General features: G+C 45.5%; 1 protein-coding gene across 1 annotated transcript in view; it reads left to right on the forward strand.

Moving 5' to 3' along the window:
- Positions 1-19,480, forward strand: part of LOC135896612 (arylsulfatase B-like) — a 35,865-nt gene that overhangs the window by 6,826 nt on the left and 9,559 nt on the right. The window contains exons 3-8 of the mRNA XM_065425082.1: positions 1,195-1,307; positions 2,881-2,991; positions 5,120-5,248; positions 6,222-6,348; positions 7,295-7,594; positions 14,883-15,364. Coding sequence (XP_065281154.1) covers positions 1,195-1,307; positions 2,881-2,991; positions 5,120-5,248; positions 6,222-6,348; positions 7,295-7,594; positions 14,883-15,364 — 1,262 coding nt within the window. The remainder of the gene's footprint in view (positions 1-1,194; positions 1,308-2,880; positions 2,992-5,119; positions 5,249-6,221; positions 6,349-7,294; positions 7,595-14,882; positions 15,365-19,480) is intronic.

Below are 19,480 nucleotides of genomic sequence, written 5' to 3' on the forward strand. Positions count from 1 at the left end.
CCGAGGCTTGCCTCGTAATCTTTGAACACTATTATTTAAGTGAGTGGTCCCTTTTGCAGCGATTACCCGCAGGGACTTGTCCACATTCAATCATGTGTGCCTCGCGGTTTCTGCGAGACAGCTGCGCACATTATGTTAGAGTGTCTCACCTTACTTGTGCAGCCCACGTCGCGAGAAAGAGACTATAGCCCCTCAGGTTCAAAATATGATTGACTGTCCACAAATGCGTCAAATATACGCAAACTACCTCCAAGGCACTCAATAAGGCGTCGCATAACTTAACAACTATTGCAAACAGGTGCAGTGTGTGACAGCGTTTTTTAACCGCCGTGGTTCTTTGATGGACTTGGCTTTGCGTTGCTAACGATTTCGCCGGATCAAATCCCGTGTGAAGCGGGCGCACTTCGATGGGGGCAAAATTCAATAACGCCGGCGTACCGAGGATAGCGTGAACGTTGATACACAAGGTGGTCAAAATTATTCCCGAGTTCTCTCCTACGGCGTGCTTCATAATCAAACCGGGGTTTTGGCATGTAAGACCCCAGCACCTAAAATAAAGTTGGCGTTTTCGTTGCCAGTTAAGTAGCCCGGATCAAGAAATCTTGTTAGAGCTAAGAGTAGAGGACCGTGGTGTACGCAATCATAAATACCCTAACTGGGGTATTATGGAAGGGTTTCCCATTTACCGCCTTCAAGGCAACTGTGTAAGCCTACAGTCTAGTGCGTTAAGTTGCCCGGATTAGGAAATCGTGTTAAAGCTAAGAGTAGAGGAGCGCGGTGTACGCAATCATAAATAACCTAACTGGGGTATTATGGAAGCGTTTCCCATTTACCGCCTTCAAGGCAACTGTGTAAGCCTACAGTCTAGTGCACTTAGGAATGGAAAAATAGTATAGCTTTAGTATTCCTGTTGTGCACAATTTTAATGGCATAGAACTGTGTGAATGCGTCGTTTGCATTAAACTTGCAGTTTGTTGTGCTGTTGTTTATTTAGATATTTCTCCCATCTTTCTAATTTTCGTCGCAAGGTGACGCATATTCAAAGCACGCCTTTTCACTCCAATAAACTTTAGTTGAAATTCCCAACATTCATTTGTTATTTCTTATTTTTGTCTCGGTCTTCGGCGCTCTTTCATCATGTGATGTGGAGCTATACTCGTAAAAATATTTATTATTTATAATTTTCGTGGTCAGGAATGCAGCATCACGTAATAATGCAGCATGAGCCCCGAGGATTGCCTCTGCACTGGAAACTGCTTCCAGAATGGCTTAATGGACTAGGGTACACGTCCTATATGGTTGGAAAGGTGAGTGTCCCTTTATCGTCTTCTGCATTTCAAGTAGTTCTTTCATCTGGCGCGACAGGTGATACATTTCTCCTTGCGTAGTTTTATCGACATTTCAAGGACCATGAATTTTCATTCTTTTATGCGAAGCATATTACTAGAGCTCAACCCAGCTCCTCAGGCGCGGCGGTGTCGCCTTCAATACCACGTGACACCGTGACATCACGACAGAGGAGAAACGGGGCTCCAACTCGCGCCGTCGCTCGCGGCGTCGCCTTCAAGGCTGACCACGTGACACCGTGACGTCACGACAGAGGAGCAACGGGGCTCCAACTTGCGCCGTCGCTCGCGGCGTCGCGGCGGTATATAAGAAGCTGCGCTTGCCTCTGCTAGACACTCACGAGGTGAGATGCCTCCTGGAGACAGAGCGGCTCGTTGGAATGAGAAGCGAAGGTTGCGGCGTGCTACAGAGACTGTTTCTAGTTGGCTTTGCTACGGCGCAGCGACTACGCGCCCCGCATCGGACGCGGTGAGCGTCGAGCAACGCAGCGTTCGGCGCGAAAACGAAATGTGCGCCTGAGCAAGCGCCGCACGCCTGAGCCGACGCTGACGACACCGGCTTTTCTGCGACACGAGCTCCTTAACGCTGTCGCGTTAAAATAAAGGCTAGTATGCTTCGCATCCTGGGCTTAGCCTTAGCTAAGCCACAGCCAGTTTTTTTCAGCGTCTCATACTTATTGCGTAAAGACGAGGAAGCAAACCTTTGATAGGATAGTTCTGCAGGAACCCGCAAGTGGAGAGAAGTAATTGATAAAGGCAAAATCAGACATCTACTTGTTCGTAGCAATTGCTACAAAGGAAACCCATTCGGGTTCCTCGAAAGAAAAGCCTTGCAGTTGAAGAAAAATTCGTCCTGGTCCGGGATTAGAACCCGGGACCACCGCCTTTCCGGGGCAGCCGCCCTACCGTCGAAGCTAACCAGGCGGCTAGCGGATGGCAGGGCGAAGTTGAATTTGTCGACAGCTCGAAGCAAAGGCACGAGTTTGACGCGATAGTTCTGTGGGAACTCTCACGGTGGAGAGAAGCTCCGTTTAGCCTGCCTTTGCTTCGAGCTGTTGGCAAGTACTAGGGTGCCTCGATGCGCGCCCACGCTCGGGCGCACATCGAGGCACCCTAGCAAATACGACTGCGCCCCGCCATCTGCTAGCCGCCTCGTTATCTCCGATGTTAGAGCGGTTGCCCCAGAAAGGCGGTGGTCCCGGGCTCGAGTCCCGGACTAGGACGGATTTTCCTTCAACTGCGAGGCTTTTCTTTCGAGGAACCCGTGTGGGTTTCCTTTTTAGCAACTTATACGAATGGGTGGATGTCTGATTTTACCTTTATTAACTGAAGGAAGCCGTGCCGAAAGACGCTGACGACAAATCTTTCCTGGCATATGCAGACATGATTCAATAGGAAAGCAGTCAACTTCAAGCCACGCACAAAATGTTTTGTCTACCAGCTTCTAATGTTTGCTATAGGTAAAATATTTCGTGGCTTACGTAAAATCAGTTATTTCTACAGGTGCAGCACTCATTCAATGTATTTCTTGTAGTGGCATCTCGGCTTTCACAAAACTGAGTACACACCCACGAGGAGGGGTTTTTCTAGCCATGTGGGATCCTGGGGTGGCTTCGTCGACTACTACACTCACGATCGACGCACAGTAAGCTCTCTTTGATGTTATACAACACAAACTGTAATGCGATCTCACGGTTACTTACGGCCCCAATGCATGTGTTTTTGGCCTAAGACTGGCAGTAATAATTAATAAACCTGTTTCGTTGTAACCCTTGAGGACAAGCACGTATTTGGCGATATTTATTGCGGCTGAAAGGAACTTTATGCATACAATACTAAATTTGCTAAAGTTAACCGATGTGGTACTATTGAGCCCAAGTCATGTTCCCGTTGTCACAGACGCGATGGCAAGAATATGTTGTCCCCGAGTTCTTGTGATAAGCCGCAATACTCGATGCCAATTGTATGATTTCCGAAAAAAGAACTTGACCACTTGATCAGCTAAACGAGAAAAAGATAAAATCAACGTTTCGACAAGTTCACTTGTCTTTTTCAAGGCGACATATACCTTCCTCAGCACAGCATATATAAGTAAAATTACTCTAAAGAGGAGATGAGGTAAGCCGCATGGTTGCGGCAACGACAGAAGGTGTGGTAGCAGAGAGGGCGGAGAATTGAGAATAAAGGGGTGCCGTGCACAAGGCCGGTGACACGGCCGTGTGTCAGCCGGCGTGTCAACGGCCATGAGCACAGCTACTGGTCGTGGGCTATCGTCTCTCTGAAAGAGGTCGCAAAAGGAGCAGCAGAAAACGACGCTCGTGAAAAACAATTTACTCAAATTATCAAAATATATAAATGAAAGCAAAATAACGGAGAGGAACAAAAACACTAAGCAACCATACCAAGTGTTGTTGTCTATAGCTTCAAATTTTAGCATAACGAATAGATTATAAAGCTCCCTTACAAACGTTTATGCCTATTGGTTGCAATGTCTTGAACTAATGGATAAAGTATGAGCCTCTGTATTTTCGTTCTCGTTCGGAAGTGAAATTTGACTGCAAGAGGTAGAGTTTGAGTTGATGAAAGATGTGACCTGGTTGGTTGAAATGCTCGGCAACGGCTTTGAGAAGCTTTCTAACTGTTTCCGCGCGATGTCCGTTTAATCTGAAGTTCATTGATTGTCCCGTTTCCCTGATATATTGTTCCTTATTAAGGGAACATTCAAGCCTTCCCGGCTTTCTTTTTGATTTTATTTATATATTTATTCCATTTCAGTAATTTCTTCTTTCAAGGTTTTATGCCGCTCCTTTTATTATGTCTTTCAGAGAGACGATTGCCCATTGACCTCCAGCGAAGCAGATAATAGAGGGGTGCTGTGCACACGGCCGGTGACGCCAACTGACACACGGCCGTGTTACTGGTCATGTGAAGAGCGCCCCTTTATTCTCAATTCTACAGCGTCGCCGCTAACACACCTTCGGTCGTTGCCGCACCCACGCGCCTTACCCTTTCTACCCTTCAGAAGAAACCTACCGATTAATACTGTGCCGAGGAAAGCATGTGTTGTGTTGGAAAAAAAAAACAAGTCCAATTGTAGAAACGTTTCCGTTTCTACCTTGCTTTCATTTAGCTCATCGTCTTGAATTTCCATCTCCCATCTTCCGCGTGTTTTCCCTTAACCACTTGTCGTATCACATACGTCTGCCAGTACCGAAGTCAGTAGTGGCTATACTTTACCGGGTACAGATATATGTAGTTCTGAACTTGTGACGCTTGAAGTTACCATGACGCCCAACTGTCTTGAACAAATGAAGTAAAATTTTCATTTTCATTACACACAGAAAATGTAGATTTTTCAAACAAATGTGTAAATCTTACTATAAAAATCGAAGTGATCAAACTGCTCTCTGGCTTTGAAGACTTAGGCTTCATGATACTGCAACTTGTTCTTTGTTAATCAAACTTATTTCGCACCAATGCGACTAGGCACGAAGCACGAAAATTTATGTATACTAAGCTCTTTCTCTACTTATGAAAAATGAGGTCGTTAGCTCTCGCAGCTCAGCTTGAGCACCTTATTCCGCCTTTCATTCTTAGACCAAAAATATTTGTGATGTAGCTTCAGTAAACATTATTTGTCTTTGCAAAGTGTCTCACTAAGTAAACATCAATTACATGAGTTGCTTATGTAGACTGAACGCTGAATTCACCTATTCCGCCCTTTGGTGTGATAAATCATTGTCCTCTGTAAGCATTATTACATCCTTTTGCAGCCTGACATGTCATATGGCTTAGATTTTTATCGTGACCTCAGGCCGTCCAGGAGTGATGACGGAGCTTATTATACGCACATCGTCAATAAGGAGGCCGTATCTATTATCAGGAGCCACCCGAAGGAAAAGGTATGCCGGCTTTGGGTGAGCTTCGTTCACGTTTAATTTTCTTTAAAAAAAAACAGTGTAGTCCACCAAAAAGCCTTGTCGTCTTTAAATATAGAGTGTTGTGAGCATGATGAGACGACCGGCACTGCTATTTCTGTAGACCTGAGCAGCGTCACAAGCCTTTCATCCATGAGTCGTTAAAGCGAAGCTTGTTGAGTATGTATCCGATTCCGTTGCATAGCAGTCAGTTACAGCCTCCTTCAAGCGTCGCTTCACATATGTACTCCAACGCAAACACACACACGTACACACACACACACACACACACACACACACACACACACACACACACACACACACACACACGCACACGCACACACACACACACGCACACACACACATATATGTGTGTGTGTGTGTGTCCGATGCATCATTTTTGACCACTTGTAAAGCACTTTTAAAGTATCGGCCTTTCTGTGAACCTCCGTATTGCATGGAAACTTTTGCACCAAGGCACATATCGGCTGCTTAAAAAGTTCTGCAGTTTAAGTAACCCATGATCAATCCGGAAAAAAAAGCAGCGCCCTTCATTGTTTTCCATCTTCATTTGAAGGCTGCTGCATAATTTTAAGTCCCATACTTGTGTCCGAAGAGTCCGTTGCGTTTATGAAAGCTCAGAAAGTGAATTTTTCAGAAGTTGATGCCGAAGCATTATGCATCGGCGAAAATTAAGCGTTTCCGAAGAATAACGCCAACCCGGCACTTTGTCAACAATGCGTAAATTAGTGCCACGTTTATTACGCTTGCATTTTACAACGCAGTAATTTTTACGCATATTACGTTTTGCATTGAAGCTTTCCGAAGCGTAGCCCTGATTCATTCAAGTATGCACAAGCAGGTGGGATACTTGAAAAGCGGCGACAGCAACAGTGATTGCGCAGCCTTTATCTAAAGTTGTTTTGATCATAATGTTCTAATTTTCACTTGCCTACAGCCAATGTTTCTCTATGTGGCACACTTGGCGCCACACTTTGCCACCGAGAGGGAACGGCTACAAGTTCCTGAAATATACCTGCGTGGCTACGACGCCATTGGACACGTCAACAGGACTCTGTACGCCGGTGAGGCATAACCATTCTACTATGGACACATCTCAACGCTGGGCTTTAAGAAGCTCCCCATGGGCACAATTTCTAGCTCCATTACCCGATCGAATACAGTGTATGCGATCCACTGCACATCTATATGAAACTGCCAGTACCATTGCAAGTCATCCTGCAAAATTTGATACGTATGTCATTTATTTTAGTATCGGCAGCACAACGAGAACACATTTTTTTCGTCAATTTTCGTAGCATTGCAAGTAGATGGATCGTAATAGGTGAGTTGGGATGGGTCTAGCCAATCTTCTGGCTTGGAATAGTGGACGTGAAATTTTACAAATTATGGCATTCGACAAGAAACTATTTCCGCAGCTGGGGACACGCTCAACGGTAATGATAAATCCTGCTTGCCCTCGTAAATTTGCGATTAAAATATTGTTCTGTAGAAGTAAATCTTTATTCTGTCCCATACTGCTGGGGAGTCATAACGTTTTCTAAAATCCGTGGTCCGTGAAATTCTGGCTTGGCCTCTGCGTCCATAGGTGAACGCCACGATTATCTACGCCTGTTTGGGGACCTATACAAGTTCCGAACACCGTTCCCTTCTACAGAAAAGGATGGTATCTCTCCTACGCTAAGGTTCTAAGGCTACTACGGTTAATGAACGGGCTTTAGTGTTTAACAGCTAAACTGCCACCGATTCTAGGTCTCCGTTATCATTAGATGCGGCTGCATTATTTCCCGGATGTGTCACTTTAGATATCTACGTCCTCCTTTGATCTGCAGTGGGCAAGCGCAGCAATGTGATGTTTGGTTTCAGTGCGCCTTGGGCACCTTGCGCATCCGAAGTGAGGTGTCGATGCCGTCCCCCATGATAACGACGGACATGCTGCCTGCACAGATTAGTTTAAGCAATTTCGCTCGCCGCCTTGTTGGCAGTACAACCGACTGAGTACACGTGCAGGTATGGTTTCTGCCTTGGACGAGTCTATCGGCGATGTATTCAAGGCTCTCCACGAGGAAGGCATGCTGGAAGACAGCGTTCTCGTGTTCACCTCGGACAACGGCGCCTGCTCGACGACTTTTGGTCTGGACGCAGCTTCTCCTTGGCCGCTGAAAGGAGAGAAGAATACTCTCTGGGAAGGAGGTATTCGCGTGCCCGGGCTGGTATGGACATCGCAGCATCTTTGGCGCGGGCCTGGGTCCGTGTATGAGCGTTTCTTCCACGTTAGCGACTGGCTGCCCACGTTATATGAGATGGCAGGTGAGCTGTTTGAACCAAGCTCTGCCCCAACAACATTGAGTAGTGGAACCACTGAAATGTAAACAAGATTTATAGGGCTTAGTGTTACTGAAGGGCCGGCGTGCAAACACGGACGCCAAAAGGAAACGAAGCACTTTGTGTTGTCGTTTTCATTGCTTCTGGTGTCCGTGTTTGCATGCCTGCTCTTCAGCAACACAAACACTGAATATGTAAAAAGCTTAGACGATAATAAGCGACAGCGACAAACTGAGCGAAACACATCACGTGTGGTATCGTTAAACGGGCGTATGAGCCTAAGGCCAGTATCTTTGTTTGCCTCTTTTTTCCGCTTTTTTAGTTGACCGTTGGCAGTTGGTGGACGGACGTCCGAAACAAAGGCGCCAGTAGAAAGAGCGTACGTCTCGCTCAAACTAATTGCAGGTCGCGCTCGTCGCCGAATGTTGACGAGCTCTTCCAGCCGAACGTGACAATTGAGCTATTGAGATGCACGTGCTGTCATGCGTGATCTTTCTGGCGTCTGGAGGCTTAGACGATTTTCTGAAGCGCTCAGCGAGGAGCACTATACTCTGCTCCCACTGCCTTCGCCTCATGTCAGCTGCGAGAGAGAGAGAGACAGCTGTGGCTTGAAAAACAGGAAAATCACGGCAATTGTTTCACACACAGGTGGAGGCTTCGACGGCTGTGTTTGCGGAAATTGTGGTGGAAAAGAGAGAAATAGTAGGCTGAGAAGAGTGAAGTGCTACGCGTTGCCAGTTCGGCGGAAGAGGGCCCCAACGGGAGAGGAGTATGGCAACCGCCTTTTGCGCGGGTGCTCGCGCAGCTGGAGACAACACACAAATTACGAATCGGCTCATATGCTATGTTCTAGAGCCACGGGTGTGCTAATTAACGACAATATTCTTTACGCAATTATGCAATGAAATAAGAAGCGCAGCCTAAATGTCCCAAGAGTAACAAATGCACGCCATCTGTGAAATCATCCCTTAATTAAATCTAATAGCGTTCTTGAAGTATTCTGCTACTCGCTTATATTTATAACCATTGTTGGTGTATTCTGCACAATTTTCGGAAACAGGATTTATTTCGAATTGAAATGCAAGAAGCGAATCTAATATCAAATACATTTCGTAGCTGTTTGGTAGTCTTCCGCTTCCAAACAGCTGTTCTCACAAATATTATGAAACAATCTTCCCATCAATACTGTTGGCAAGTTTCGGTCATTATGCTGCACGTTATGAAGCCTTGCTTATGAAAAGCCCGAATGAGGCATTAAGAACTACTCTGTAGTTTAGTAGCGTTTTCGAAACTCTTCAGCGAATAATTGTCGTTTAGACGGAGATGTCAGGGTGCCAGAGTGCCAGTGCCTGTTCAATTATGCAAATCCTCAAGTTTTTTATGTGCCTATTTCGGCCGCGGGGACAAACTTTATCGTAAATTCCGCTCCCATTTTATGTATGAACAATCACATTTACGATTCTGAAACATGCCAAATTTCAAAATGTTCGCATTTACATACGGTCACCATTCGGTAAGATGGTCAAATTGGATAGAGCAAGGTCCTAATTGTTTTTAGAAAGTTGCCAATATTTCTCAGTTCCGTGTAAGTACAAATGATCGTGTTAAAGGTCCGCTGCCGTGCGTACTACTTGTTCAAGCTTTGATTAGCTCACTTTGAGGCCTGAAGGCATGTCGATCACAAGGTGTTACTTCGAGATATGATTGGATTGGATAAACTTTATTAAAGGTACTGGAAGACGCGCGTCTTCTCCAGCGCGCGAGGCACCCAACGTTGTGAGGCGCGAGGGGGGGCGTTGCGCTCTCTCTGGCTGCTATTGCGTATGTGGCGAGAGAGAGAGAGAGAGAGAGTGAGAGAAACAATTTTATTTGCCACTATTTGGTAGAAAGTTAGGGCAAGTAGGCTAGTGTGGCTCCCAGGTGGGGGCAACGTCTTGGGCCCACGAGACGAGTGCGAGTTGTGTTTTCTTGTCTGCTCTTGTCAGCAGCTGGTTCCAACCCTCCTCAAAGGGAGCAGTAAAGATTGCGGGGGAGGGTTACCCTCGCATCCCCAGAGATTGTGTGCCTGAGTGGCGAACACTCCATGGTCGCACTTAGTACAGACGGGGTGGTAATCCCCGCCCACGATTAAATAAAGCCCAGAATGACTGAGAATCGAATCGGTCGGCAGTTTGCGAAGCATGGTCGCTGCGCGCCGTCGCGCACTCGTATCTTGAGAGCGACCTGCGTTGATGGCAGAGTCTAGGTGCTTCGGCAGCTGATAGCTTTGTGGTCGTTGTGTGTTCGAGCCACTCATTTTTCGTTGAAGCAACGGCTAGCACAAATGTCACTTCGGTCGCTGCTCCTGCCGCATTTCCTAAGGCCAGCATTTTGACAGCGAGTTCCCGCGGTCATCGAGTCAGATGTGTTCATGCTTGCTTGCTTGCGCCTGACACCATGCTTGGTAATTTAGTTAGGGTGCCTATGTTAACAAGTTTCTACGGCCTTTAACACTACTATCTTTACTTCGCATAGCTGTCCACTAATTCGTTATAGTAATCGATGTTTCACCTTTCGGGCAAAACTGCGACTTTATCATTTCATCCATCTTTCTGAGGTCCTGAAATTGTTTTCAAATTTCTTTGCTTAGTGCCAGTAAAATGCAAAAATTATGTATTTTCTTTCCATGACCGCCGTAAACTCCCGGTCATGATTTGGTAATGCCTGCCGTATTCACTCGGGCCCCTTTTTGTTCTTCTGAAAACTTTCTTCTCATGATTAGGGTCTCCTATGCACAATGGACTTATGTGATCGTTCTCATGAACAGAATCAACAGACTGACTGGCGATCATGAAAAATTGTTCCCCTAATAGGCTATAGAACTTCATTCTTGTCTTGTGCTTATGAATCTTGAGCTTTAACCTTGCACTTTCTCGGTTAACGTCGTTATACATTTGCTGCAATTTGTCCCCAGGGTGCTGAGCACGACAAGGTCATATCCAAATCTAAGCTACTTGAGATATTCGCTGCAGATCCTAACTCCTAAGCGTTCCTAGTATAACAGCTTCAATACTTCTGAACATGCAGTGAACAGCAGCACTGGAGAGATTGTGTCTCCTTGCCTGACCCCTTTATTGATAGGTGACTCTCTACGTATCTTGTGGAGAACCAAGGTAGCTGTGAAATCTTTCCATGCATTTGCCAAGACGTTCGCTTATACTTTCTGTAATCCTCGATTAAGAAATGCTTCTATGAGTGCTAGTATCTCTATTGCATCAAATGCATTTTCACGATTTATGAAAGCTATGTAGAAAGGGTGATTGTACTCCAAAAATTTCCAATTCCCTGATTGAAGACGTCCAAGTGATCCATTGTAGGGTGCCTCTTCCTGAAGCCAACTTGTTTTTTTGATTGATGAAAATCAAATGTTGCCCTGATTCTATCGGAAATTACATTCGTTAATATTTTATATACAACACTGAAAGCAAGCACATGAGCCTGTCACACTTAATTTCTTTAATCTTCCCTCCATATGGATTAGTATAACGTTGACATTCTTCCTCAGAGGTACACTTGAAGCAACGAGGCATTACATATTAAAGGTCATAGGTTATTAAAGTGTTGTATATACAAAAAAAATGGCTGTGGCTTAGCTAAGGTTAAGCCCAGGATGCGAAGCATACTAGCCTTTATTTTAGTTGTTGAACCACTGTTTAGCCTGGTGAACTGCTGTTGCTTGGCTAAATTTGGTTCGGCTAGACGACGAAACAACTCATGCGTTACTCTGCTTCGCCTTCAAGAGTGGAACGCGACAGCGTTCCTGTCGACCCGCCAAGGGGTGTAAGACAATGGGCTACGGCGCAGCGACTACGCGCCCCGCATTGGACGCGGTCAGCGTCGAGCAACGCAGCGTTCGGCGCGGCAACGAAATGTGCGCCTGAGCAAGCGCCGCACGCCTGAGCCTTAGAAACATCTCGTTTCTAAGGCAACACCGCATTCACTAGAGGCGCTTTTGTACCGCTTTGAAGCATCGTACTCGTGGCTCAGTGGTAGCGTCTCCGTCTCACACTCCGGAGACCCTGGTTCGATTCCCACCCAGCCTATCTTGCAAGAGTTGAGCCAAAGCCACCTAGAAAATCAGTCTCTGTAGCACGCCGCAACCTTCGCTTCTCATTCCAACGAGCAGCACTGTCTCCAGGAGGCATCTCACCTCGTGAGTGTCTAGCAGAGGCAAGCGCAGCTGCTTATATACCGCCGCGACGCCGCGAGCGACGGCGCGTGTTGGAGCCCCGTTTCTCCTCTGTCGTGACGTCACGGTGTCACGTGGTATTGAAGGCGACACCGCCGCGCCTGAGGAGCTGGGTTGAGCTCTCGTAATATGCTTCGCATAAAAGAAAAGATGTGACATTCACCCAATCGTAGCAGTAGCTATAAAGGAAACGCATGCGGGTTCCTCGAAACACAAAGCCCTCACTTGAAGAAAAATTGGTTCTGGTTCGGGACTCGAACCCAGGACCACCACCTTTCCGGGACAGCCGCTGTACCATGTGGGCTACAGGTGGCTAGCAGATGCAAGGGCGAAGTCAAACTTATCACCAACTCGATGCACAGGCAAGTGTTTTACGTAATAGTTCTGCAGAAACCTGCAACGTCGAGAAAAGTAATTAATAGAGGGAAATAGAGACACCCACCCAATCGTAGCAATTGGTACAAACGAAACCGATACGGGTTCCTCGAAAGAAAAGCATGGCAGTTGAAGAAAAATTATTCCTAGTACGGGACTCGAACCCGGGACCACTACCTTTGGGGTATGAGTTTTGTTTGTAGAAATTGCTACGTTTGCGTGGATGTCTCATTTTCCTTATATTAATTACTTATCTCTCCGTTGCAGGTTTCCGCCAAATTATTACGTTAAGATCTTGCCTTTGCTTTGAGTTGATCATAAGTTCTACCTTGCCGTGGCATCTGCTAGGCGCCTTGTTAGCTCAGGTGGCAGAGCGGCTGACCCAGATGGGAGGCGGTCCCTTCTTCGAGTCCCGAAGCAGAACAAATATTTCTTCAAGTGTGAGGATTTCCTTTCGAGGAACCCCTATTGGTTTCCTTTGTAGCAGCTGCTATGCTTGGGTGAATGTTTCCTTTTCCCTTTGTTTATTATTTCTCTTCACCTTGCGGGTTTCTGCAAAACTATTGCTTGTAATATACCCTCCATATTTGAAAAAAATTGCCTCGTATTTCATCTTCTCCTTCCACTTTCCCTCGGGACATGTCTTGCAAAGTCATTCTAACTTCATCGCTAGTTATACAGCAAACCGACTTTTACAGCACAAATTCTCGCGAAAAATAAATTAGTGCCAGTGATATCAAATGTATTTTACGTAATAAAACATTAAAACACGACATAAGATATTTGCAGATTATGTCGCCTCTTAATAATCTCCAAAGCTCGCGCAATTTTAATGGAAGAGCGCATAAGTAACTGTTTGTTATATTTTTTTCTAATCTTTCGCATAAGACGTCTTGTTAAGCAGGTTACACATGGCACAGAATGTTGAGCGGCAAGCATTGCGAGCGAGCGCGACTGCGTTCTGCTCAATAAAACAATAAATCTAGAGATAAAACCTCTACAGGGCGTATGCAGGTGCACGTAAAACCATATTATGCGAAGCATACTAGCCGCACAACCACGCTCTTCCTTGCTGCGCCGCGCGCGGCCGCATAGCTACCATATGACGTCATAACAGCTGCAAACCGGACGCTTAAACTTCGCCTTCAAGAGTGGAACGCGACAGCGTTCCCGTCGACCCGCCAAGGGGTGTAAGACAATGGGCTACGGCGCAGCGACTACGCGCCACGCATTGAACGCGGTGAGCGTCGAGCAACGCAGCGTTCGGCACGACAACGCAATGTGCGCCAGAGCAAGCGACGCACGCCTGAGCCTTAGAAACAGCTCGTTTCTAAGGCAACACCGCATTCACTAGAGGCGCTTTTGTACCGCTTTGAAGCATCGTATATGCAAGAAACCTGAAACTATTGAACACATCTTCTTGGATTGCCATGACTCAGTTTTCTTGTGGGATGTTCTCAAACGGACTCTGAAGAAAGACCTGCCGTTTCGGTATTCCTTTCGGTATTCGGTTTTTACCGTGTGCAGATACAGGGGGAGTGCCGGCTGACTTGATGATGCTTTTGTATATGAGAAGCTTGTGGAAAACGCGTATGGATGTCAGGAATGCCCGCGTAGATGAAAGGTCTGCGAGGGAACACCTAAATGAAAGTCTTAGGTACACGCGTGATGCCCCCAAGCACATGATTGAACCCCCAGAGTGGTTTCAGGAGCTTGACACTTTGGTGTCTGTGATATCCTCTTTGAGTGCCTTTTTAATATGCAGTCTCTCGAAGTGATGTAATATTATTGCTCTGCACCAAGTTACCTACTTTGTACGCGTTTGATTGGTGTTGAAATCAAGGTAATAAAGAAAAAAACTCGTGGCTCAGTGGTAACGTCTCCGTCTCACACTCCGGAGACCCTGGTTCGATTCCCACCCAGCCCATCTTGCAAGTTGTTTTTTATTCATGAAGTGCCTGCTGAGATTTATCGCTCACGGCCAACGCCGCAGACGCCGACGACACCGGCTTTTCTGCGACACGAGCTCCTTAACGCTGTCGCGTTAAAATAAAGGCTAGTATGCTTCGCATCCTGGGCTTAACCATAGCTAAGCCACAGCCATTTTTAGATTAGTGCAATAAATATTCCACTTTCGTTTCCTGAATTTTTTTACATTGGGGACCGTGTAGATACAAGCATAACATGAGGTTAAGGTTGAGAACCTTGCGGTACACAAAAATATAGATTTCATGCCGTACCACATTGCATATTATGACAATAAACACGACTATATGCATGACGTTTATTTTATGAAACGTAATTTACCACGTAAACAAAGCCTCGCTTCACATAGATACGAACATGCCTGATGGATCTGCACAATTTCGTTTCAGTTGCAGCTGGTACCTTTGAGTAGCAATGTATGTGATGAAGCTAGCAGGTAAGATATTAGACACTTTCACAGCATGGTAACCTGAGAAGGACGGGAAGAATGCGAGCGTTGATCATGTCAGTAGGAATACAAAAAAAATTAATCATAATTGTCGAGCGTACAAATATATCTATTACGTGAACGACTGCTTGCTTTACATAGCTGTCCTGATGGCACCAGTGCTTTCACTCTACAGCCTATGCGGATTGAAATGCAAACTTGAATGAACGTTACTTATGCCAGTGCCTCTTATGCAGGAGGATCTGTGGAAGAGTTGGGAGACGTGGACGGCGTCAGCCACCTGCACTCATTTCGCTACCCTGAAAGTCAAGTGCCAAGAAACGAGCTGTTAATTAACATAGACCCGATCTTGAACAACTCGGCCATTATATATGGTCGATACAAGCTAGTCATAGGCACCAGCCTCAATGGACAGAGCGACCGCTGGATTCGTACAGCTGGTTTCCAGGATCCCGATGGAAATTCAGCCGGCAGGGCCATGGACGCGTGCAGAGATTCTGTCGTCGTACGAGTACTTCACAGCCGTGGTGACTTGAGCCCCATCTGTGGAGAACCGACGAAACCTATGCCGGAGGCAGCTCATTATTCGGCGCCTCTGGACTGTGGCAGCAGGAACGTGGAAGTTCACGCACACTGCGACTCTGAGGCGGCGCCGTGTCTTTTCGACGTGGTCGAAGATCCATGCGAGTACAACAATATCGCCGACGAAATGCCCGAGGTACGAGCTTAGAAATAAGATATTAGTAAGGCGATGTGCCGATTAATATTAATAAGATGCAGAAGCCAATGGTAATGTCCCATGGCCCGGCAAGGAAATGAGAATTCCGGATCGCTAGTGATACTCTAAAGTCTGCGCAGGGATACGCTTATCATATGTATTATTACCAATTACCCACAGAGGATTCTGACCATGAGAAGCAAATGTACGTAGATTAAAACTGGCTTGGAGTGCATGCGGCCAGCATTACCAAATCTTGACTGGGAGCTTACCACTGTTGTTGAAAACAAATTTGCACAATCATTGCATTCAACTGCTGCCAACATATGGGGCAGAAACATGGAGCCTGACAAAGAAGCTCGAGAACAAGTGAACAACCGCGCAAAGAGTGTTGGAACTAAAAATGCTAGGCGCAAAGTTAAGAAACAGGAAGAAAGTGGTGCGGATCAGATAGCCAACGGGGATAGTCAATATTCTAGTTGAGATTAAGAGAAGAAAATGCAGCTGGGCAGGCCATGTAATGCATAGGGTTGAGAACGGGTGGCCCACTGAAGTTACAGAATGGCTGTGAAGGGAAGGGAATCGCAGTGGAGGACGGTAGAAAAAGAGGCGTGGTGATGAATTTAGGCAATTCGCAGGCGCAAGTTAGAATCAGCTAGAGCAAGACAGGCATAATTGGCGATCCAAGGAAAAGGGCTTCCTCCTGTAGTGGACATAAAAATAGGCTGATGATGGTGCTAACACAAGGTTAATGCAATGAATTTTAAGTTTTTGTGTTACTAACTTTCTCGTCGTGCGCAGAAAAGCGTCGTAAAAAAGTGAAAGGGTTTTGGTATTCTGGCTGGTCTTCAGAGGCTCTAACATCATCCGCGATTTTTCTGAAACGCAGGCTGCACCACAGCCTAACCGTGAGGCACGTTATTCGCGATCCGTGTGAGCAAATTCCGTAACCAGAGAAGATCGGTCGCTCCTCAGGCCCCCTTTGGATGTCGTGCAAACAACGCTGCAAAATGAAATCTTAAGAGCATTGTTGCGATCCGCCCTGGAAGTGCACAACATAGAAGAGGCGTGAGGTGTGATCGCATAGTTTCCTAAATGCTAACGAGACAATGAGGAGGCAGCTCTGAGCCTAAAACATAAGGAGAGACACTGAGCATGTGCTGGTGGGCGAGTTGGTTATGCATGATTACAACGAAGGCGCCAAAATAAAACAACGGACGAGGGAAGGAGACGCGAGACAACTATGTAGGCGCCTATGTGGTTGTCTCGTGTCTCCTTCTTTCGGCCGTTTTATTTTGGCGCCTTCGTTGTAAACTAAGGAGATAGTCAAACTCATCACTGCGGCAACGATTGCCTGCTGACGGCATTTTGAGCAAAGTGAGAAATTTTGCGATGTAAGAGAACTTCCATAATTTTTTGTCTTTCCTGTTCTTCAGGGCAAAGCTTTGTAGTGTAATTGACATACTAGCACCCTGCCTTACCTACATCTTTAATATGTGTTTATCTACGGGATCTTACCCTCGAAATATGCAGACAGCAAAAGTAACAGTTGTATATAAAAAGGGTAATAGAAATGACATGTCCAACTACCGACATAAGTCAGTTCTGCCTATATTTTCCAAAGGGTTGGAGAAAATAATTTTGAAACGCCTGACTTTCACTGACCGCTTCAACTTGATCAGTTCTGCACTGTATGGTTTTCGGAGGAACAAGTCTACAAAGATCGCACTACTGGCCCAAACGGAATTCATTCTAGGAAGTTTCGAGTACAGAAATATGGTACTTGGGCTTTCTTTAGACTTTTCAAAAGCCTACGACTTCATTAATCATCATATTCTGCTTCAAAAACTAGATCACTATGGCATATGAGGTATCGCGCACAAATTAATCAAGTCGTACTTACTATACCGTACTCAATTTGCAGTCATTGAAGGAAAACATTCCTCAATAAAATCTATTAAAACAGGTGTCCATCAGGGAAGCATCCTAGGACCATTACTGTTCATACTTTATATTAGTGAGACTGTCCACATTGACGAAACAGCCCATTATATAATATATGCGGACGATACGATTTTATTCTTCTCGGGCACATCATGTGCCGATTTGGGCAGTCGAGGGAATAGCGCACTGTCTGAAATTAATGCATGGGCTCAAATGAACTCCCTACAACTAAACATTAATAAAACAAAGGCTGTTCTATTTCACTCCCGCCACACATGTGTCAAGTTACCCACGATTTCGTTAAATAACTCTAAAATTGAAGTGGTAAAAAGCTTCAAATCACTGGGCGTGTATTTTTCACAAAACATGACATGGGGTGATCACGTGAACTATATTAATAATATACTATCTAGGACAACCGGCATTATGCGCCGTCACTGTTACTATTTCCCTGCCTCTGTTAACATACTCATATATAGCTCTTTATTTTCTTCTCTATTGAATTGCGCGTTTCTTGTATGGTCAACAACAACAGCTTCAAACATTAGCAAACTTTCTCTCTTACAAAAAAGTGCTCTACGCCTAGCCTGTAAAGTCCCATATCGCTACCACACAGCAGAATTGTATAAGAAGCACCACATCATTCAGGTTCCATCAATGTATGATTACAAGCTGTGCCATTTATATAAACTCGGTTTGCTGAAAAATAATGATATCATGACAAACCTAGCAAGGCTAGACAAAAACTTCCTTGCTTATAATGTTCGCCATCCTGAAGTGTGGTACGTCGCCAAATGTAGGACCAATTACGGAGATCGAATGTTAAAATTTCAATTGCCTACACTTCTAAACCACATAATAAAAGAAAATAACATTGCCATATCTAGTACATCACCAAAACAACTGCGTTTAATGTTTGTATAATGATGTGATACGATGATTTTCTATTTGACTACTGTATAACCCGCTTTTCAAGTGACGTTTTATAACTCCTGTAAGTGTTTTCCTCTTAGTAGGTTGCACTCCCTTAGCCGCACGTTTTTATGCTTCCCCATGGGATATGGGGTCAGGGCTCATCAAGCTGTTTTTACAGCTTTTACCTGTCCTCCTCGTAACATATTCTTGTTGCCGAATAAACTCAATTCAATTCAATTCAATTCAGCTAAATTCTCGTGCCCCGCCCCAGTGAACGCTCTCAATTTATTTTCTTCTCACATTAGCCTACATCGCTTAGGTTATAAATATATGATTATTTTCGCTTTCGACGTGAACAAAGAGCACCTACAATTCTCGATATCATGGCATGTTTTCACGCTAGGCCGATTGCCGACATTTCATGAAATCAACCGCGGTATTCAGCATTTACCTCTTCCCGAGATTAATGCGAATGGTGGAAAAAGTTTTGGTGAATATAAGTTTCTATTATATAAAATTAATTCCGTGACACATTTATCATTTTCAGTGTGTTCTTTCTAAATCTTGGTCAGGTGGTAGGTAAACATAGCTAAACGCAAGCATCGTCCAGACGAGCACGTACACGAAGTGGCATGTTAAGCTTGGCTGAGGTGAAGGTGGCTCCTTTGACCTGCCTATTTGCGCGGCTCGTCCTGGCTAGGAACATGAAAGCGTTGAGAAATCGCTCTGTTTCAAAGATTTCAGCGTTAATTTGGCTCTTTACGTAGTACTAAGTGTGTTCGTTTGTGGACAGAGAAACAGAAAGCAAGAAGAGGAAAGACAGGGAGGTCAACCATACGAGTGCCAGATTTGCTGCACTACAGGGGGTGTAGGGAAAAGCGGAAATAGAAACAGGGAGAAGATGACGAGAATGAGCACTAAGTGTGCGTGGGAGGATGTACAGGAGCACTGTAGGCTGTCTCTCAAACCAGTGCTCTTCAAGAGCTGTACTTATGCACAAACCACTTTTTGTGCCAGTGACGAATGAGACCACGTTCCCAGTATCATTGACTCAGGGAATGGTCTAGAGTCCAGTTGGTTTAAATTTATCTGGAGAGGGAGACATTGGACGCGGTAGCGAGGACAGGTACACAATAGTTACTCGACGGTTTCCGCGCACCTACAGGAGTCGCGTGTCGGGCTGTTGGTCATTCCTATACGATAGGAGTAAGCGTTCGTAAACGCCGCTGCTCTGCCAGCAGGGTTGCTCTGCCACGG

Source organism: Dermacentor albipictus, chromosome 1 (assembly GCF_038994185.2).
Source record: "Dermacentor albipictus isolate Rhodes 1998 colony chromosome 1, USDA_Dalb.pri_finalv2, whole genome shotgun sequence".
Taxonomy (NCBI): Eukaryota; Metazoa; Arthropoda; class Arachnida; order Ixodida; family Ixodidae; genus Dermacentor; species Dermacentor albipictus.